At 40.9% G+C, this 22,628-nt stretch overlaps 1 protein-coding gene across 1 annotated transcript; it reads left to right on the top strand.

The window, feature by feature from the left end:
- The first annotated feature begins 416 nt into the window (after positions 1–416).
- ACTR2 (actin related protein 2) lies at positions 417–22,415 on the top strand. Its single transcript, XM_063391561.1, has 9 exons — positions 417–587; positions 6,093–6,203; positions 11,123–11,338; positions 14,871–14,943; positions 15,846–15,982; positions 16,766–16,915; positions 17,608–17,753; positions 18,143–18,275; positions 19,373–22,415. The coding sequence occupies exons 1-9, from the start codon at positions 540–542 to the stop codon at positions 19,541–19,543; spliced, it is 1,185 nt and encodes a 394-aa protein (XP_063247631.1). The 5' UTR covers positions 417–539; the 3' UTR covers positions 19,544–22,415.
- The last annotated feature ends 213 nt before the right edge of the window (positions 22,416–22,628 follow it).

The following is a 22,628-nucleotide window of genomic DNA, read 5'->3' as shown; positions in this document are numbered from 1 at the left end:
TCCTGACTTCTCATGGGATGAGACGCTATTCTTCCGGCATGTCGAGCTATGGAACAACACAACATCCACGGCAAATAAAAGCTCTTAGGAGCCGCCTGCTTCTGCTCAGTGCGAGGAGAGAGCGCAGGGAGGGGAAAGCGTGAGGGGGGGGAGGCGAGCGGCCCCTCAGGTGACCCGTCCCCGCCTCGGCATCGGCCGGAGACGAACACAAAGCGCCGACCTGGCGAGCTGGGGCGCCTCGGGGAGCCTCGGGGCGCCTCGGGGAGCCTTGGGGCGCCTCGGGGAGCCTTGGGGCTGCCCCGGGACTCGGTTTCGGGGCCGCTCCTCCGCCCGTGTCCCGCCGCCGCCGCGGCCATGGCAACGGGGGCGGGCCCGGCGGCGGGCGGGGCGGCGGCGCGCGCTGACGGCTTCCGGCGTGCGCGCGGCGGGCGGCGCGCTCGGGGGGCCCGGCGGAGGTCGGGGCGGTGCCGGTGGCGCGGTCGGTGTCGGTGTCGGTGTCGGTGTCGGTGCCGCTGCGGAGCCGTGTCGGTGTGGCGGCCATGGACACGCTGGGCAGGAAGGTGGTGGTGTGCGACAACGGCACCGGGGTGAGTCTCTGCGGGCGGCGCCGGGGACCCGCCCTGCTGTCGGGGCGGAGGGGAAGGGGAAGCCGGGCGACTCCCCCCGGAGCCGGCCCGGCTTCCTGCCGGCACCGCCCGCGGGCCGCGCCCGCCCGGCCCTGCCGCCGCCACCGGGCCCGGCCGCCATCCCGGCGGTGGCGCGGGCCCGCGGAATGAATGGGCGGGGGCGGCCGGCGGCCCTCGGCCCGGTGTGCCCGTGTTCCCGCACCGGGGGGACCGCCGGGGCTCCGCGGCGCTGGGGCTGCTGCGCCCGCCCCCGTCCCCTCGGCGCTCTGGTTTCTGATCTCTACGTGACCGGAGCGCGTCTCGCTGTAGCAACGAGCGTTCAGACAAAAACAGCGATTTTGAAAAATTCTGAATGAGCGCATTATGCATTGAGCGGCCAGGATGCCTCCTGTGTCTGCAGGATTATTGGTGTAGGGAAATGTTTGGGGGTTCAGTTGTTGGGGTCTGGGGTTTTTCAAAATAGAGCATCATCCTTTCCTTAATACCTCTCTGATCTGCCACGTACCTCCAGATTGGCGTTTTTTTAATGAAAGGTTTTCTCCCCATCCTTTCCACCGTTTCTGGCCTCCGTAAGCGTGGAAATCCATCCTTTTGTCAGGCTGTGAGGCACCTAGGTGGGAAGTGAAAAAGATACCATTTTAAAGCAGAAGGAGATCAGATGCTCTCGGTTGATACAATATAGGGTTTCCCCTACTAAAGCAATAATATGTGGAGAGTTACCTTAACTGGGGGTACATTAAGATCTCTTGAATGGCAAAAAAACCCAAGTTTTTTTTTAATATGGACTCTTGCAATAAAGAGTTCTTAGTTTTTTTGATAAGCCTTGGAAAGAATAGTTGAGACAAAGGATGATGTTATTCGAGATTCAGCATCCCAAATTAACGAGTTTTTTGATTAGCATTTACAATTGTTAGAATGGTTCAGAAAGAAGAACATCAGATTTGACAGTTCAGGGATTTGACAGTTTTGATGTCTTCGTTCACCCTCATATAGCAGAAATTATCTTTACCAGGGCTGGGGTTCAGAGCCTTTGGGCACTTCTTACACTATCATTTAGAAAAGGAAAAGAAGAAAAGATAGCATTTTCTTGTTACAGTGGGATATGCAAGCTGCTTTCTGGTTTGCTTGGGTTTTTTTGTTGTTCTTTTTTCTCTAATATTTTTATTGTGAGGCCCAGATATAAAAGAAAGAATTCAGAGCTTCATCCACCACTGTGGTCCTTTATATGGCAGTGATCAGTGAGTTGTAAAATGTTCAGTGTATTGGTGGTGACAGCAGTGTTGTGCCTTGGCTGGTCTCAGGTGTGACACGGGGTAAATGCAATTGTCCCAATTAGGTTTGCCAAGCTGGGTGTGCCACAGACCTCGGATTTCTTTACAACCTCGGGTATATGATAACAGATTTCTTTACAACCCAGGGTGTATGTGCCTGCTGTTAATTCCAGAGGCACCTTGGATCGATACATTTTTTCCCTCATGCCTCCTACCAGTGGGATATAAATAACCACGAGAGTGGAAGGTGCCTTTATGGTGCAAGAGGAGGGGCCTTTGTCACTTCAGCTTGTGTGGTTTTTTGGGTGCTCGGCCTTTGGGCAGAACAATGTGTGTCTGGAAGCCACAGAGCCCCTTGGGTGGGAGAGCAGAATGTCACAAGTAATTGTTAAATCTGTCAGCTCAAAATGTTTAGATTGATTTGGGATAATTGAATGAGGATTGGGATAGCTAAGCTGGACAAAAATTCCATTCAGTAAAACTTTTGAGTCTCAGCTGTATGTGGAGATATCAAGTAGTTCTATATCATCAAAGCAATATTTTGATAGTAATATTTTTCCTGTGTGACAAGAGGTGTCTTATTTTAGAGTTATTTCTGATACCTCACAATTAAAAGCATGATTAAAATTAAATCTCTTTCCAGGTGTCAGAAATCTTATAGATAAAAAATGAAGAATATCTTTGGAAAAATCAGGTGAATTTTTAACATTAGCCTTGTCTTTGAAATTTGCTGTTCTTGTTAGGCTGCAGCCAATCTTTGAGGAAGAGGTGAGTGACTTGAAGGAAGTTCTTGCAACATTCTTGTAGTGTGGGAGGCAGGCAATGGCACCTCAAAGGTCTAAAGCATTAGAGGTGGATGTTCTTATTGTTGGAGGCCAAACAGAAAGTTCCTTATTGGCCTGTAAAATTGCTGTAACTGTATTTAGGGTTTTTTGTTTGAGAGTTGCATCAGTGGAAAGGATCAAGCCCAGAGATCTGATAAGAATATTATTATTCATTTTAAAACCAGCCACGTGACCTGTTTGCTGGCTTCCTCATTCTTTTAGTTTGAAAGAACACTTATACATGCAAGTTCTTAGTGTTTGATGACTCAGTAGGAAGTGAAAGACTCGGTATAAAACCACAGTGAAATGGAGAAGAAACTATATATGGTCAAAATTCTTACATACGTGGTCTTGCACACAGGCAGGCTGAAGAGCTGTTCTTAGAGCATTGTGAATGTATAGCAAATGTGTGCAAAAACAAATGATGATGAAGTCCTTGCAGAAATGGGTAAATTCGTGGAGTGCCTGTGTTATTGTTGGAAACATGAACATTGTACTGAAATTGTTCAATAATTGCTGTGAGGGGTGTGCACAGCAAGAGGTGGAAGAGAAACAAGTGCACTGTACTTAAATTAGAGTGTTTCAAACTGAGAGTGACAGAACAGTGAGTGTTTAATGTTGGGCCATAAAAAAGAGAAGCTGTTCCAGATTACTGCAGTTCATAACGTTTACTTGAAGATTTTGAAGGATTTCCTGTAAGGGACAGGAGGGAGAGGTATCTTACGTTTCCTGTACCCCTTCAAAAAATCTAAAAGAGTCCAGAACCTGTTATTATACAGATCTGTGCATTTACCTGCTGGTGGTTTTACCGAGCCTGTTTCTTCAGCCGTGATAGGCAATGTTAGGTCATCACAAACCTCCTGAACCAGCTGAATATTCAGGATAATGTCAGGGAGAATGCTACAGTGGGGGTGCCCCCATTGATGGGGAAGCTGACCAGGCAGGCTCACTTGTTCTTCATTAAATTTTTAAGTAGACTGGAAGTGAAAATTTCAGATTTGAAGGCAAGTTAAAATTCTGTCTTTTCTGTCTGTGGCGGAGTCTATCCAACTTTGTAAAATGTAATTTTTCAGGCTCTCTGTTCTGGCCAGAAAGAGGTGGGAAACAGACTGGGAATGTCCAAGCCTAATCTCGCTCATTGCAGTTCCCATTGCTTAAATCTGGTTTTGATTGTGTTTTAGGCTGGTTGGAGAAATGACAAGCTGTTTTTAAAATCTAGGATTTGTTAATTGCCAACATAGTTAATTTCCCAGGAAGATGCATCAAGATCCTAATGTAAAAAGAGGCTGGAAGTTACTATTCATATCGAATAGTAAGAATTTTTGTGGGTTTGTAGGTCAGCAGTTTTTAGGTCAGTGTATAGTTGTATGTGATTCTGAGAGGTGTTTTAAAGGCTGGCCAAGAGGGGCTGATTTTTGTGCAGCAGTTGTTTGGGTTGCTATAAAATACTGGGGTTTAGCAGGGTTTAAAGTTTGAGTAGTGGAGCTTCTTTATGGGGGGTGTTCCAGGAGTTTAAGTTGTCAAGATCTATTTAGATATTACTTACCCTGTTACTTCTGATACACTGGTGTATTTAGGTATGTGATCCACAAGTGCTTGTAGCAGCACTGCATTCTTGAATGCTCAGATAAGATCTATACAACTCCTAGGCATGTCTGGCCTTAGTAAAACAAAAAAGAATTGGTAAATACTTGCCTTTTCAGAGTATTCCGGGTTTGAAGTAGAATGAGTGAAGTGAGCTGTGTACACAGTGTCATTCTTCAGGTATTCCAAACAGCTCTGCCTTTGGAGGGCAAGCACTGAAGGAAGGAAAGAAACTGGGGTCACAAAAAAGCAAAATAAAAATCCTTTCCCACCCTCTGTTACCCCAGCTTTAATTAATGTATCTCTTGGCTTTTTCTGTAACTGGCTAAATTTCTTTCCACAACAGGTGCCCTTTTTTACTGCAGTCCCTGCAGTAAGGTGAATAATTACAAGTAACAGCACAAGTGACTTTTGGTGTTACCGTTAGTGTAATGACAGAATTCCTCAGCTGCAATTAGCTGTACTCTTTGCTGGGATAATTGTTCCAGTGGCAGTCTTCAGACCTTTCTTCAGAATATTTGGAAAATTCTAGCAGATGGCTTTTAATACAACCTGCAGAGGGTAATTCCATTTTGGGACAGGGTCCCAAGGAGTCTGTGAACGGGCTGTTCTTGGAGGCTGGTGCAAGCCCTGAGCAGCCTGCTCAGAATTCAGCAGTGACTGGTTTGAGCCCAGTGTTGGATGAGACAGCTCCTGAGCTTCCCTCCAACCCAAGGGATCCCATGGTGCTGGGCTACAGCTGCTGCACCTCAGTGGTTGGGGCATTTTTGCAGATGAAAATGGTTTTGTTCTGGCATGTTAATATAGTCCAGCATGCAAGCCGTGCATCAAGAATAAAAGAGGATTCTTCTCTGTATGAGCTGGGTGGAACATTAGAGTATGATACTTGAAAATACCCTATCAAAATAGGATAGCTGAAAAGCATAACTTGCTAATCCTCATGAATTGAGGTTGTAACTTCTTGCTGGCACATTTAGAGTTCACATTTTATAGCTGAATTTCTTCTAGTGGCTCTATATATTTTTAAATTGTTCAGTAAATTGTCACTGTTTTTCTTAGTGTGTATACTATCGTGGAAACCAGTGATATAAAGCTTCCTTTTGTATGTATTTGGGTAACAAACACTCTTTCCAGAGCATCCTGTTTGGTGTGAACTGCCATCATCTGAGGTTTTGGTTGTGCTGTTAGTTTTAGGAGTGTTTATTGCAGACTTTATCCTTAAAGGAGACCCTCAAAATGATGAAACTTTGAGAAATCCATCTGAATTGCTAGTTCACATTGGAGCACTTTTTACAAGAGTGTAAAACTTGAATTCACAAGGTTTTCTAGGTTCTTCTGGTGTGTGATTCACTATGCTACCGTGTGCTCTAATTGGAGAGGTGATTTAATTAGCTTTCATTGGGTACTCATTATAAGGTGATCCATTACAAAATTAAGAGATTTCAAGTTGCTAGAGGAGTTTTTTATAGAGTGGCAGGAAATCCAAATTCAGACGCTGGACTTTTTTACACCTTGCAATGTACTTACTAATTTTTCAGAAATCTGATAGTCTTGATTCAGAAAACATTCATGAAGATACTTTTATGCAGTTTTAAAAATCTATACATCATCTAAAATGTGTAAAATTGATTTGAAAGTATAAATCAAATTGGTTTCCATTGAGGCACATGCTTTTAGATTTGGACTTTTAATTTTTTACCCCAAACCAGGTTTCTGTGTGTAAGCAAAAGTAATATTGTAATATTCTAAAAAGTAATATGCTAATAAAATTATTTCTTCCTTTTCAGTTTGTGAAATGTGGCTATGCAGGCTCGAATTTTCCAGAGCACATTTTTCCAGCTTTGGTTGGAAGACCCATTATAAGATCAACTGCTAAAGTAGGAAACATTGAAATCAAGGTAAATGTTTTGATTGTTATTTCACTCTGACAGATAAAAAATATTTAGGGCAGCTTTTGACTTGTGTAATGTTTGGAAATGTTTTTTCCTTAACTCTCCTTTATGCTGTTTCAGTATCTCTTGATTCATTTCTGTATTGGATTTTAGCATGTCACAAACCACAAAGTTAAGAAGAGGGTAATCTAAAGCACTGGAGGCCTTCAGATAGTACACCTGAGGAGGCAGCAGGTAGGGCACGAGTGTTTCTGGGCAAAAAGAGGCTTCAAATGCCAACGTGCAAATGGTATCAAGATTAGAAAGCAGAAATCAGACAGAAGTGACTGACTGTCACCAAGCTGTACTGTGGGATTTTGAGACGATGCTGAAGGACTGCTGGAGCTTCCAGGCTTTTCTGTACGGTTTGCTTTCTTCCCAGAGTTGATCATCTGTGATCTTGTATGAGATGTTGAACCTTGGTTGTGTTTGCGTTTCATTGTTTCTATGGTTTTCGTTTTCCTTTTGCTGTTGATGGACCTGGGTGCTCCACACCAGTTAGAGGTGGAGAGGCTGCTTTGTCTTGGGCCATTATTCCAAGGCATGGGGGGAGAACCACTCTTGGAGAATTCGTTTTCTGAAGTCCAGGGAGCTGTAATTGTTCACTTATTTTGTAATTGGAGAGTAGCACTTCAAATATTGTTAGTTGCTTCTGCTGTACAGGCTTTGGTAAATGTCTTGGCCCTGCTGTGGTCACGTCCTCCCTTCTTGCTTCCAGCCACACAATTCTCACCTTGTGCTGGTCACGCTGCTTGTGCAGGCATGTTGTGAGCTGCTTTGGTGAGCTGATCCAGCTGAAAACGAGGGATTTCTTGGTCAAGTAAAGGAATGAGTGCCTTACTAGACCATCGTGCTAACTCCAGTTGGACAGTGAGGGAGAAGCAGGTGGCAGTGCAGAACTGTGGAAGCCACTTAGGCCAGGGAAGGTTGAATAGGACCACACATATTCAGGATTTCAGTTTTGCTTTCCTTACTGGTTCTGAGCAGCAGTTTAGGAAGAAGAAAAAGAAATGGGTCCGGTCTTGTTCCTTGTTTTCAGAACCCTGTAGCTGACAAGGAGAACTTGAGTTGCTGGGTTTCTGCTTCTGCCTGTGAAATGGTTATTAGTAGCAGAGGGCCATACAAGGAAGTCAAAAGGCTGAAAGATGCTGGAGCTTCCCCAAATGTGATTGTGGGTTTGGCTTGTTACTATCTCAATAATGCTTTACCTTGTATCAGCCAGGACAATTTAGTTGAGAGGATGGAGATCTTTCCCTTTCACAGTAGAAAGGATTTTGTTGTAAGGAGACAGAAAACATAATCCTTTCTCTAGCAGGATTTGGGGAGAAGTATTTCTTTGGGTATCTTCTTGAACTTAATGTGAGGAGCCTCCATAAGGGAGGTCCTGGTAAAGTTTTATGAAATTATGCAGTGATTTGTGAGTCCAAACTCCCCCCCAAATTTTCTTGCATGAAATCTCACTGTTGAAGTCGTGTTTTCTTTCCAGCTGATTCAATACAGCCTGTCCCGCCAGTTTTGGTATCCTCTGATTATTTGATAATTTAATATTGTTACAAATAACAGTGCTGCCTTGAAAAGATAGGAGGTAGAAGTGGGTAGTTGCTATGAGATCAGCAAAAGAACCTGTAAAGGATCATCTCACATGCATTGCTGGTCTTCTCCTTGAGCATGGACCACGCTGGTGTGTTTCAAAGGGTATAAACTGTATCTAGAGTCTTTCTGCAAGTTTTATATCATCTGCCTATAACAGCTTGGCACCCTTTCTTAAGGAATCAGTGTATCAAGAGAAGAAATCCCTGCCACAGACACTTTGGGTATCCCAGTAGGATAATACAGTAGAAAGACATGTTAAGTGTGAGTGCTGTTTTTCTTTGTGAGAATCTTGCAGATTTCCTAAAAAAATGTATTTTAGCAGATGAGCTTTATGCCAAAATTTAATTCTAGGCATACACTGAGTTCTTACAGGATAAGTTGAAAACTCAGTAAAGGAAGCGGGCAAGGAGATTATCAGTTTAACTTTTCAAAACTTTTCATGGAAGCTGCTCTCCAGTGAAATTCAGAAACCCTGTGAAAGGAGCCTGGAAGCTGATCAAAAGAGTGGTTATCATTTACTGAGTTACCAATTTCAAGTTGCTTTGACCATTTTTTCCTTATGGATTCTCATTTCAGCTAGCATCAGGGGTATAGCTTTTTCTCCTGCTCAGGAAGTCAGTTATTACTGGGATTATTTTGCTTAAAATTGTAACTAAAACCAGAAGCATAGATGCTGCTCTTGGCTTTTCCTGACTTACTAGTCTGCAGCAGATTGGGGGGGTATTAATAAGTCAGTCCTAAGGAGTAGTTTTCACTTCTTGGATACGTAAAGTGAATTTTTAGAACAAAATTTCAATTTTGCAATTGTCAGAGCTAGTTATGGTCAACTGTCCTGTGCACAGTCTTGTCTAGTTCAGATACACACCTGGCCCAGGGTAAAACTCCACTGTTACAGAATAGTTATACACAGAATCCTATTTGTGAGAGCTGGGAAGAGGCACTGATCTTGTTTGCAGTCTAGGAAGCCTAAACATGACTTGCCACTGACACGTAGCAATAGCTTCCTCTAAAGAGACAATTTAAGCTGATGTCCTGATAATGTTAGTTTGGCCCTAACTGAACTAACTCAGATCATTTCCTGCTGTACATGCATCTCTTTTCAGCCTAATTCTACTGTGTACTTAAAATAATTTGAGAATTTCATTTAGGCCTTTTCTGACTTTCTTGCTTCTACCTTTTCTTCACCTTTCTTGACCTGTTGAAGTAGAATAACAAAATGATGGTAAGTGAGGTGCCCCTTTGCTTTTTGTTTACCATTTTTGCTTGATGAGACCTAGTAGCTGTTATGTTATTTTTTAAATGCTATTCATTGTTTTGTCTTGTCTTACATTTTACATTTGAATACATACTTATTTTGGACATTGTTCATTGCTTTGGTTTACTGGCAACTAATTAATGAGGATATGTTATGTATTGCTTTTAAATGCTACGTAACCTGTAGTTTTGCAAGATGCAAGAATAACATTGAAAGATCAACATGAAAGATTAACTCAGCATCTTTAACAGTAGAAATTGCTCTGTTTAACATCACAAACCAAGAGTTTGAAGAAATATTCAGATTTCAGTTAGGTATTACTGAAGCGGTGGAAACATTGGATGCCACAATACTGATTCCTCTGCAAATTTGGTTGTGTTGTCCTTCTTCCTCTGCAACTGCCAAGTGTACGTGTTTGTTAGTGTGCTAGAGCTGATTTCTGAAGAGAGAACAATTGCTCTGCCCTTTAGCTTTGTTTTAAAAGGATGTGAAAGTTTTGTGCGACTTTCACTTTGCACCTTTGAATAGCGGCTTTTCCTGGGCTATGTCCTGTTGGGCAGCTTAGAGCCTCAGAGAGCAGCGCACAAAAAAGGTTTCTGATTCCTCTACCTGGTGGAGTTTGTGTTGTCTTAAATTCTCACGAGTAACGTGGTGGAGTTCTCAGAGCATGGTTTCACCAGAGTGCTTTTGATTGAAAGTGTTGGAGTCCTGACTTCTGTCTTCTGTACAGTCGAGAGCTGAAGCGCGATCTGCTGTGCAAGGGAAAACAAACAAAACACCTTGTCAGGGAGAGGGGGTGAAAGAGGAATGGTTTCACTGAAACTATTTTCAATTAACTTCCTTTTTATGTAGTCAACAGCAACCACTTGGGTTACTTCTAAAGCAGGCATTATGAACCGGATGCCAGATTTTTTTCTTGTGCATCTTTTTTTCCCTGGCACTGAACAGTTGGTTGAGTAACCCTCAGTTCCACTGTGCCACAGCAACTGCAAACTGGCGTGGCATATGTTTGGATGAAGCAGCTGGCTTTGCTTTTCTTTCTTTCTTTCTTCTTTTTTTTTTTTTTTTTTTTTTTTTTTTTTTTTTTTTTTTTTTTTTTTTCCCCAATTAATATTATTATGGACACAGAGCTACTGGTATCTTGAAATTTGTTCTTACAGCCCAAGTGAGTCAGTTTAGGCTTTTTAGAAAAGTATGGGATATAATGAGGAGCAAAGAGAAGATGTTCCTGTGATACTTCCTGTGGGAAATACGTGGGAAAGGAGAAGATGTGATGCTACTAATTTGAATGTGCAATGTTTGCATAACTAACGTTAATAAACAGATTGCTTAATCAGTGTGAAATGACTATACAAATTGCATTAGTTGGTTGTGTTTGTGCAAGAATGCATTACTGGGGTTTCTGGCTTGGGACTTTTGGCAAGGAACAGATGAGGTTATATTTTATATTCAGATGTGTCTCTTCACACTTTATTGACACAGGCAATATGTAAACCATTGTTTCTTTTAATGTCTGGTGTGGAATTTATAATCTCTTATTTGCTTTTGCTCCTGTTCGGTATGCTTATTCACCACTCATTATTCCTTTTTTGGTATTGTGCACAGAAATTTGCAACATGCATGGAAAAATATTCTGCCAATCCCACCTACTACCCTTATGTGCTGTTTTGCATCTCGGCTCTTAGAAATTAGTGTTTGTTAAAATAATTTTGGAGGTGTCAGTGGAGAAACATCTGCACTTACAAAGTCTTTGTAGTCTCTAGCTTTAACAGGGTTTATTGGTTTCTTTAAGGTTAATTGAAAAAATCAAAATAATAATGTTTATTTTGGAAAAGCTTTGGGATGGGTAAGAGCCAAATTTAAATATTACATGAAATATATTCTACCTCTCTCCTAAGTACCTGCAAATGATTCAGAAATGTGAGCATTGTTTTAGAGCACATCTGGACTCAGGCTGAAGCAGTTCACTGTAATTCTTGAGGAGTGTGGTGTTTAGAAAACATAAACACTGACATGTTTTTGAATTAAACTTTTACAGGATCTGATGGTGGGTGATGAAGCCAGTGAATTACGATCAATGCTGGAAGTGAATTATCCCATGGAGAACGGCATCGTTCGGAACTGGGACGATATGAAGCACCTTTGGGATTACACGTTTGGACCAGAAAAACTTAACATTGACACAAAAAATTGTAAAATACTCCTCACAGAGCCTCCCATGAATCCGACTAAAAACAGGGAGAAGATTGTGGAGGTACGTGTGTCTAGTGGGAGCTGGTACAGTCACTGGAGCATTGCTGAGACATTCCTTGTTCCAGCAACACTCAAGTAAAGCAGTTCTGTTCTCTAACCAACCCCGTGCTCAGCCATAGGCATGAATGCTGCTGTGCTTAAACTCAAACCAGCTGATCCCATTCACAAGCTGTGAGCAGGCTTCTTGTCCCGAGCATTAATAGCAGCATTAAAACACAGAATTGGAAGTACACGGCTGTCTTCACATAGCCAGGATACGTTGATCACTAGCTGTTGGATGAATGTTAATTACTTTAAATGACTTGGACTTGTATAAGCCAGTAAGGCAGAGGAGATTGGAGCTGGGTGATGCTTACCAGATGGAGCAGTGCTGTTGGAGGTAGTTGAGACGAAGGTGTGATGGCAACCAATGCACTAATCTTTAATTAGTGCTAGGGATTATCAAGGGAAGCCTTCTAAGAAGAAAGCCTGCTTCTTGCATCCTCAGTCTCAGAGTGCTGCCCTGGGTGATCTAAGCTCCAGCTGAACTTTGTATTCAATGGAGGTTGTCAGATATATATTGTTTAGCCACTGTACATGTGGTGAAGACTCAGGTTTGAAGAGCAGTAGTGTTTGATGAGAACAGAATGTTTAGTTTTCTGTTTTGTTGAATTTTTTTCTCATAAGCATTGTAGCTATTTTCAGTTAAGTTTGAATATCAAAGCTTGTGTGTATGTATATATATATATATATTTCCCCTAATTCATTGCTAAGTCTGTTAAAAATTTACATTTATCATCACCTTTCTTTTGAAATCCTTTTGGTGTCACAGGTGCAGTAGTGCTTTCTGCAACTTGGCAGTGAATACATGTGCCCTAATCCTTTCTTTCAGTGACCAGGGAGCAAATGAAGTCTAGCAAAGTTGGGAAAACTTAAGTGAAAAAAGATCAGACTGTGCAATCTAAATTCAACAGGTTTTTTTAGCAGTTGTGGACATTAGGGTCCTATATCTGAGTATCAGGCAGTGCAACACTGATAATATCATGTACTGTGTATCAGCAGCTGTGGTGTGATAGGCAGAGCAGGTTATTCTGGGTGGCCTCCACATAGCAGGAATGGCTCTATTTCCTGTCCAGGCCTCTTTGTTTTCCAGTTGTCAACAATTGTGTTCTTGTTTCTGTTTTCCTGATAAATACAAAAGGATAGATTCTATTTATTCTCACGCCAACTAATTTTATACCAAAAATTTAAGAGTCTAGTATTGCCTCTGACTTCTGATAGAATATTTGCATTGCTGCACTTGCCTTTTTGACACCACCCCAGAGACCATAGATACTTAATCATGATGCAGAAGATTAATGAGAGCTAGAATCCATTTTTGTAAATTTAAATTTGAGTTACACAGAAGCTCATTGCTTCTAATAATGTTTTTCATGGAACACAACGTTATGAGAACTTGTAATATTTAGTTTAACTACAACATATTTATACTCCTTCCATTTTTGGCATGACCTCCTCCTTTCCAGGGAGGAGAGCCTAGTATGAGGCAGAGGACTGAATGAAGATACTTCCTGAAGCCTGCAGTAAATACAATAATGTCTCTGCATTTTGGGATACAGTGCAGTAGCATTTGAGAAGAAAAGCTCAGTCATGTGGACCATATAAAGATGATAGATAATTATATAGGCTGTCCTTAATTTCCAGTAATTCTCTCTCCTCATTTCCTCACTTTGTCAGACCCACGTGCAGTGGTGAGGCAGCAGTGTTCACATGTCAGCTGTATTGTAACATACATGTCTAAAAAGTGCTTTTCCTTTCATTGCACCTACAAGACCCGGGTTGCTGCTCAGCTTGACGGAGTGTTTGCTGTTTGTCTTCACCTGTAACACCCTCAGAAGCAGCCAGACTCCAGTGTCAAATCGAGAAGCTGTAGAGACACTTGAGCACAGTCACTTAATCTAATCCAACCTAGGATTCCTTATATTTTTTTTCCCAGTTTTTAATTTTTCCTTTCTGTACCCAGTTAGAACATCGCTTTGTAGCTCATCAAAAATCTGCTGTTATGTGAAGAAGAATCTTTTCAGGGAAACATTTTGCTCAATATTTATATCTTAAGATTTGTTAATATACATGCTCTTTTTCATGGCATTTTCTGTGTCATAGAAAATAATGCAGAGGAGAATGCATTTCTTTTTTCTTGAAAGAAAGAATACATCCCCAAAGGTTCTGAAAGGTTTTGTAGAGGCCTTCAGGGTTTGGTACATATGAAGGCAGTAACTAGTGCCATTTGAATATTGATTTTGTTGTATGAAGGTGATAATCTAGATTTTTTTACATTATTTTTTCATTTAATAAGCACTCGGGTTGTTTGAAAATATCCATTGGAATAGTGTTGTGTTTAGACAGTGACTACTCAGAGGGGATCTATTTTGAGTTGCTGCCCTTTCAACTGTTCCCTTTCTGTTCCTTTTCACACTGTTCTAGTGGAGGAGGTTCTTTAAATAGTTCAGAATTCTAAAATTGTCAGGCATCAGCTTTTTTCTTCAAAAATATTTAGATATCTTTTACTTGAGCTATGGGAGCACTTAGGATTCATTCAGTTTCTAATCCTAGAAGTTGCAGAAGGGTGCAGAAGGCTGTAGGGTAGCAAAAGCAAAACTTTTGTATGTGTTGGAATAATCAGAGTTCATCCATTTTTCCTGGTAGAGCTTATTGAGGGGAAAACTGCTGTACAGCATCATTTGTTTACTTGGCCTTTTCCTGTGTTTAGGAAGAAAAGAAGATCCTATAAACTCTACATCCTTTAATCTTGGCCTGCTTCTTAACTGCAACTAGTTCAGTGATTAGGAAACCTAGTGTACAAGACAAGGAGTTGCTTTTCCTGTTTCAGTATGACTTCTGCAAACCTGCAGTTTTCTCTCTGTAGTGGATTTTGCACTAAATTTAAAAGTTTGTCATCAGTTGCCCTTTAAAGAAGGGAAGAAAGTGGTCCAGATCCAGAGAACAACCTGTGATAGTGGGCTTATTCTAGACTAAGAAATGAAGGAGTCTGGTCTTTATTTGACATAATGTGCAGTTGTACGAAGTCTGTATGGCTTAATATGAAGAATGAAAAAGGCCTGAACTTTGTTTTAAAGCATACATCTTAAACAAACATTTTATTCCCAAGTCACACTTCAGTAATGAAGTGCTTGGCTGGTCTGCAAGTACTGCCACCCTCTCATTAAGCACTTTGGAAAAGTGAAAATTTGTGTAAAGCTGCAAAAATTGATGTGTGGGTTTCTTGTATTTGCTTTTGTTGCTTAATGGATGTGGAATATTTCATGTGGCTTGTCTGGTGTGAACAGGTAAGGTGCAGAACTGAATGTACCTCTGGCTGTCCCAGGCACAGAGGTCTCTAATGTTCGTGTAGAATCTGTGTGATGAAAATTCTTGGCAAGTGTTTTTGATTAGTAAAAATACATCATCCTAGACATACAGTTTTCAAACACCGATGAAATTTCTTTGAGGTGTTTGGCCTGTTCTGGACGCTGATTTTTGCCTTCTTCTTCCAGGTTATGTTTGAGACGTACCAGTTTTCTGGGGTGTACGTAGCCATCCAGGCTGTTCTTACTCTCTATGCTCAAGGTAGGCAAAATTAACCTCAGATTTCTTGAGTTTCCAGATGTGTTGCTGAGCCAAAGTATCACTGGCATCACTGGGTCTTGGGCTTAATTCCATGCTGTCCTCTAAGGAAGCTGGGCTCTGACTGACAGCTTGCTTTTTGTTTTGAGTAATTATTGATATGAGCCACTGTTGGTGTTATTTTCATGGATAAATGCAAAAAATCTGGTTCCTCAAAACTCTTAATGTTTAAGGGTATAATGGTTTTGCCTTCAGCATCAAGGCTTAATGGCTTATTTTGGATTTTCTGAAAAAGGAGGAACTTTTTACCATGAGTAAGAGAGTAATTTCAAGAAGGGGATCATGAGATTTGATTTTTTTAGTCTGTGAAAGTGGATCTCATTCAGCCTAATGCCACTTGTGTGGGGAAATATTAGGCGTGTGCTGTGTAGTGCAAATATTCTCTACCTTATGAAAGTATTTGGTTTTTTGAACAGCAGTAAAAATCAACAAGTCCTAAGAATTTACAAGGTTAACTTGTGGCTTGAATATCTCTAGATTTCTTCGTAATCCAGAAATGAATAAAAGATTGCACAACTGAATCCAGTGGACAAATTTGTGCCCTAATGAGCATTTAATGAACGTAGATACTCCCTTTAATTAGAGTGCAATTTAAGGTGTCAAAACACCACATAAAATTGTGAGCAGTAGAGTTCTAAACATCTAGGTAAAATAAAACTAACACTTTTTAAAAAAATGTGTGAAAGCAATTGTTACTGTGAAAACCTAAAGTTTAATATCTACTGATGACTGAGGGAAGAGAGGTTGTATCAGTTCAAAATGAGAAATCCTATCTTAAACTCGCTGCTGTTCTGCTCCATTTATGAAAGGGCAATAAGAGTTGTGCTGTCCCCCCGTTCTCTTAGGTTTGTTGACTGGTGTTGTGGTGGACTCTGGAGATGGTGTGACCCACATTTGCCCAGTGTATGAAGGTTTCTCCCTCCCTCACCTCACGAGACGGTTAGATATCGCTGGGAGGGACATCACTAGGTACCTCATTAAGGTAAGCTGGCAGGGAGGAGGGTTGAAGGTTGAGGCTCTATCTGTGGTGTGTTGCTTCAAGTCAAAATCCCTCTGATACCAAGAAACAATATTTTTCCCCTTTATTATTCATATGTTAATTACACTAAAGACTCCTGTATTCTCTGTGTCACTTCAGTCTATTCCTACTGTGTTTCCTCATCTACATCACATGTGGTGATACTGATGTTATACAGAGATATCACATTTTCTTTGTGGCAGTCTTGTAGGAAGGGAATTTATTCCCCATTTGGGAGGAAAAGCTTGAAAGTTGGCTTTCTCAATCCCTGAAGTGAAAGCTAAATTGTATTCTCTCAGTTCTACTCATCTGTTTTCAGAAAGACTTCCTTACAGTGTGAAAAACAGTGTAGTGATTCTTCCCTGATTATTAAATGAGAGGGAATGTTTGATAGACAACTCATTTGTTTGGGCATTTCAAATATAAGCAACATCTTATATTGACAAATCTTATGGTTAAACTGGAATATGGGAATGTTCTGAAGTGAAGTTCTAAAGAATTATTTTGTTGGGTTTTTTTTTTCATTTGTCTTTGTGCTGAAAGTTTTAATGATGAAGAAAATTTCCTATTTGGACTAACACTGCTGCTTTTCTGGGGCTAATGAATACACTGGGACAGATTTGTCTTAATCCCCAAATGTGCAGCTAAAAAGGGGAGGTGAACAGAGATGTGCATTTAAAAGCACCCCTCTAATGAGGGATCTGGAGTGTTCCTCTCATGTCCTGCTAACCTGCTGTGTCCCTCCAGCTGCTCTTGCTGCGAGGTTACGCCTTCAACCACTCTGCTGATTTTGAGACGGTTCGCATGATCAAGGAGAAGCTGTGTTACGTGGGATACAACATCGAGCAGGAGCAGAAGCTGGCACTAGAGACCACAGTTCTAGTTGAATCCTACACGGTGAGTGTCTCCAGACAGCTTTTCCTTGTCCTGAACTTCCTAGGTTTAAATTCAGGTAGCATTGAGCTTTGATTCCTTCATGGTTTCTCTTGGCAGTAACTCACCTCTCAGCCTGTAGAGTCAAATTCATTGATTCTGGGAAAATCTTCTACAGGCTTTTTTCTTTTCAGATTTTCTGTAAGACTTTGTACTCATTTTTGTCATAGTAGATCTTTGAAATTTGAAGATTATAGTACAGGAATGTGTAGAGAAAGTGGGCTTATTCTAGCATATGAAATTGTTTCAGCATCATCCATGCAGCTTTGAGACATGAGACTGATATTAGGTGTCAGGAAAGGTAAACTTGCTCTTAGTGGAAACTTTGTGATCACAGTTCAAAAAACTTGCAGAAAAGCATTATTCTTGCTGTAAGATAACTTTTAAGTTGGTGCTAGGAGTTGGTATTGCAAGGAAATATTTGGTAGGTCAGTATCAATATGTCTGGTCCCTGATGTCTCCAAGTGAATTGCAGAGTGATTAAAGCATTTGTATATTCTTTCAGTACTACTGAAGGACTTCTTGCAGTGCTGACAATTATCAACAATTTCCTGTGTTAAAACATTTGGGAGCAATGTAGGTCATTTCCTCTTGGTCTTTTTTTAGCATTCAAGTGGCTAAAAGTAGTCTTTTCAATGGTGTTGTTCCTTCCCCAGCTCCCAGATGGCAGGATTATCAAAGTTGGGGGAGAACGGTTTGAGGCACCGGAGGCTCTCTTCCAGCCTCACTTAATCAATGTCGAAGGGGTTGGTGTGGCTGAATTGCTGTTCAACACCATCCAGGCTGCTGACATTGATACCAGGTAAGAGCAGAGCATTTCAATCCTTGCTCTGGGTGCAGGGGTGGTGCAGGAACTGTCTTCAAACTAACAACTTCTGCTTTAGACACTAATGTGTGCTCCTGGGAGAAGGGTGGATGCTGGGAGTGGGGCTCAGGCTGAACTTTTGGAGCTTAACAGCTTGTCTGGAAACTTTCAATAAGAATGAGCAAAGATAAAATCTTGAAAGCACACTATTTTTTTTTATTTCTGCTTTCTGGGAAAGCATGAGCAAGTCTGCTGAAATTGTGCAGTCTGTCTTTGTGCAGTGCCTGTTTTTTAGATTTGTATTTACTCCCCTGTCTGTACAGGTACCTAGTGTAGTACAGAGTGAACTATACAACCCTACAGAGACTATTTTTTTTTTGGGTCAGGTCTGAATTCTACAAGCACATTGTGCTGTCTGGAGGGTCCACCATGTACCCTGGGCTGCCTTCGCGACTGGAGCGGGAACTGAAGCAGCTCTACCTGGAACGAGTCCTGAAGGGAGATGTGGAGAAACTCTCGGTGGGTATCGGGTGGCTGCAGAGGCTTCCCCTGAATCCCCACTAGAGGGAACCAGGTGGTCAGAAATGACGAAGCCCTGCAGCTCGGGAAATCGCTGCTCCTCTTCCTCACACCCCTGTACATACTCGCAGTAAAGTTACCTTCTAGACCCTGCCAGTAGCAGGTAATTCCTGAAGCCTTGGGTGGAGTCCAATGTAAAATAGGCTGGTAAATAGCAGGCCACAAATTGTAATGTTGGTTAAACAAATCCAAGGGGTTTCTGTGCCTTAAAATTGTCATTGAGCAAAAAAATATATTTTTTTCATCTGTGAAAGTTTTGGTTCATACTACAAGTGAAATACTCAAAAGTGAGAGAGGCCAGAGTTCTAACACACTTTCAGGTGGAGTAAGTTTCCCTTTTCTATTGGTTATTGTGACAGGCAGGCAACACAGCCACACGTTACAGAGGTAACAGTGTGTTGTACTGAAAATTCCTTTGAGTGGAGTTTCTAATGGTGAATTGAATTTAACTTCCCTGCTTCTTAATACAGTGTTCCCTGAAGGTCAGTTGTACAGAATGTTTTACATCTGAGACAGTATTGCAGTCATGGCTTTGTACTCACTTTTGCTCTTGAAGTTAGAGCTTTAGCACTGAAGAAGTTAAGGGAATATTAGTTAGTTAAGCTGGTTTAGATTGTGTAAATTGGTATCATTCTAAAATATTTGTGGTTTGATGGTCTAGTAACTTCTGATAATTTTAGCCATCAGAGATTAGGAATTATTTCACTTCTGGTAGTGTTCCTGAAATGCAAAAATTAGGTCTTTAATTTTCTGTCAGTATTCTGAATCCTGGGCTTTTTGTAGATATACTAAAAGTACAATTCTTAGGCAAATGTCAGTAGCTGTGTGTCATTTTCAGTGCAAAGTCATTATTTTATTTCAGTTGCTCAAGCTGGAAGCTCACACAGAGTGCCCTGTGCTAACATTTCAGTTTTTCAGTTGCATTTTTCTCACTAGACAGTTTCCACTTCACTGTTCTGGTGGAAAGCCCGATTTTCTTTTGCAAGGCTTTGTTTCAAGAATCCCAGTAACAACCTCTTTTCTTTTCCTCCCCTCAGAAATTTAAGATCCGAATCGAGGATCCCCCTCGTCGGAAGCACATGGTGTTTCTGGGGGGTGCTGTTCTAGCAGACATCATGAAAGACAAAGACAACTTCTGGATGACCCGACAAGAATACCAAGAAAAGGGAGTGCGTGTGCTGGAGAAGCTTGGTGTGACTGTTCGATAAACCCCAAAGCTCGTTCCCATCACATGTCTAAAGCTTTTTTCTTTCATTGCCAATCTCTGAACTCACTCAGCTACATGCTATGGAAGGGCCTGTCTGTGGCCTTTTGACCCAAACGTCAGGTTTTGTTCTGGTTTCTTGGGGTAGCTTTTGTTAAATGTTTCTTAATGTGGCTAAATTTGACTATTAAATTTGACCACTTCCCTGCAAACAAAACGGAGCAAGAGCAGCCTGTCTACTTCATTGTTCCCTCCCAGTAGGCAATTGGGTAATTCTGGTAGGCTCTTTCTTCTGGGTTTATTGCTGTAGTCCTGCTAGCTTTTGTCTCTAGTTTACAAGGGGTTGTGTGCCTTTTTTAGCATAAGAAAACCTTTAAACAAAGAGTTTTTGCTATTGGATCATTGTGGTGGTTATCTTTGCATCTTTATGCCTCTCTACATTAAGTTGGGTTCTTTTTCTTTCCTGCAATTAGGAATTTCGATTAAACATTGTTAAAAACTAGTTGAAGTAGCTGGAATGACTTTAACACACTGTTTCGATGTAATGTGGTTTCGTATGCACTGCTGCCTAAACTGGCTTCTGAGGTGTTCATCCTTGAAGGTGGTGGTGGGGCCTTCAGACTATGTTTTTCTGAGTGGGAATGTGCATTTGCCACAAATAGAGAAACACCTGATGTTCTGGCAAGTGTACATTTGTGGCCTTAGGTGTCTTTTTTTCTGGAGAGAGGAGACAGGTTTGAGCTGTGTTTCTTTTTAGTTGAGGGACAGCTGGGGGGGTCAGCCTGACCAAAAATGCCTCTTTTTGTAACTAAATTTTGGTTACCGTGTTGTCTCAGCATAGGAAACAAGAATGTTAAATTAGCTATTGTGTAATTGTTGAAGAAACTTAGATATGCTGAGACAGGAGCCTCTAAACTTATTGAAAAGATTTAATACTTTCAGAAATGCTTGTGAAAACTGTAACTATAGATATTTTAAAGCCCCAGAACTAAGTTTTTAAAAGTCTGATGTTTTAAGTGCTTGTATGTACATCAGAAGCACTTCCATTAAACTTTACAAGTATATTAACCTAGTGCCAAGTAGTTACTGCAAATGAATATTTCAATGACCAGTGTTTATTGCAGCAAGCAGATATTTATAAACAACCAGTGGCAGTAGGTTATAAAGAATGACTTCTATTTGTTCCAGTTAAGAATAATATTGGAATAGGAGATGTTGGTTGGTAAATAGCCACAATTCATTTTATCCAGTCTTGATTTTTGATACTTAACATGGGATGGGGAAGGAAGTGAAAACCAGTGATGAAAATGCTGTTTCCAGAAAGCACATTAAAGCTGAGTTGTTCTAAAAAATAGAAGTTGTCGCTAGTAATTGTCAGCCACCTTCTCTGAGTATAGTTGCCTGTATTTTTTTCCTACTAGCAGACTGGTAACTATCATTGCAATAAAATCTGCCTTATATTAAGCGTAGCAAAAACTGCTTGCATACAAATGCTAGCTAGACTTAGTTCTACTTTGCTTTCCATAGAAATATTATATTACTTCTTACTGGTTTTCGAAGCCTACCATAACATTTAAGCATAAGGAAGTCAAGATCTGCTCTTGACTTCCAAACCTTGGAATGTATGAGAGATGCTTTCATATACTTGCCATTTGTCTACACCTTTACATTAATAATTGACCCCAGAAACATGGAAATATTAAACTCCCTTGGACTCTTAAAATGTGCTTCCTTTCTAAACTGGGCAGACAGCTTCCTTTGGCTGAGCGAGCCAAAGGGGCAGAAACCATGTCTGCATTTCTTTAATAACAAGACAGTCACTATAGCATTGCTAGTAATGACCATTTAATTATAGGTGGGTGGGGTTTTTTGCAGCTATATTTACTCTTAACTTGAACAATACGAATTTACAGGCATGCCGGTCGTGCCTCAGTGCATGCACTTAAAGCGGTTACTAGATTTTTGGGGACATGAATGTAAGGGGTACTCTGAATTCCTGTAGTCTTCTAAACATTTAATACACAAGACTTAAACATGCTGTGGGCTTGCTTTAGAGCTATGATTTCTCATGTGACTGTCTCTGGGCTTTTCAGACAGTGTTGGGAATCATGGAAATAAACCAAAGAATGACTTAAAACCTTTTTTTAAATGACAATCTGTCATGTGGTTTTTCAAATCTAGACCTTGACCCTGCAACCCCTTTTCTTAACCATCTTCTCCCCTGTCCACTGGCTTCAGTGAGGTATGTGCATGTTTGAGTAAAGGTTTTGGAATTTGGCCCCTTCACTAGAGAACTTCACAGCACCGTGAGTAATAAATGTCAGTTGATTGTGCAGAATCTTGGGTTTCCATGGAAACCATGTATATATTAAAAAAAGCAACTAGCATTTTAAATTAACTGTGATCGTGGATCCAGAGGAACACATTCGTAATCCAAATACCGAATGGGGTGTTCCAGTTGTGCTCAGTGTGGTTCTCCATGTATGTGTTTGCACACACAGGAGCGCTGTGTGTGTGTTCTCTCAGCTGACAGCTTCAATACTGCTATGAAAGCAATCTGGTTTTAAAGTTTTTTGGAAGACCAAATAACTTGAATTGTATTTGCAAAATGCTTCAGCTCCTATAAAATTAGAATAGAAGATGCCGCATCAGTTGTAAGTTTTTTGGGAACATCCTATTTTTAATGTTAAGCTGCTTCAAACCCTCCCCTCCCCCAGTGTTCTAGGATGTTAACCAATGTAACACAGATGGCTTTTTATACAGTTCTGAATAATGTTAACACACAACACTGGTTGAGACCATGAATGGAAATAAACATCTATTTAAATTGACAGGTCTTTTCAATACAAAAATAAAATCAGATTTTTTTCAAAGTAGATGATGTTTGCTTTGTTTCCTTTGGGAAATCGCAGTTCTGTCAGTTTTTCTCTAACTTAACTTCCATCACAAAACCATCATGAGCTGCTTTTGCTGAGGAAATCTGACATGACAAAATAACACATTGTCTACTGATTGCTGTCATACTCCATCCTTTAGCCAATATTCCACTCTCCTTCAATCCTTTTCTTTAAAAAGAAAAAATCCTTATT

This window comes from Prinia subflava, chromosome 2 (genome assembly GCF_021018805.1).
Source record: "Prinia subflava isolate CZ2003 ecotype Zambia chromosome 2, Cam_Psub_1.2, whole genome shotgun sequence".
NCBI classification, from domain to species: Eukaryota; Metazoa; Chordata; class Aves; order Passeriformes; family Cisticolidae; genus Prinia; species Prinia subflava.
Note: the sequence above shows the minus strand (reverse complement) of the source record. Positions and strands in the feature narration are given on the sequence as shown.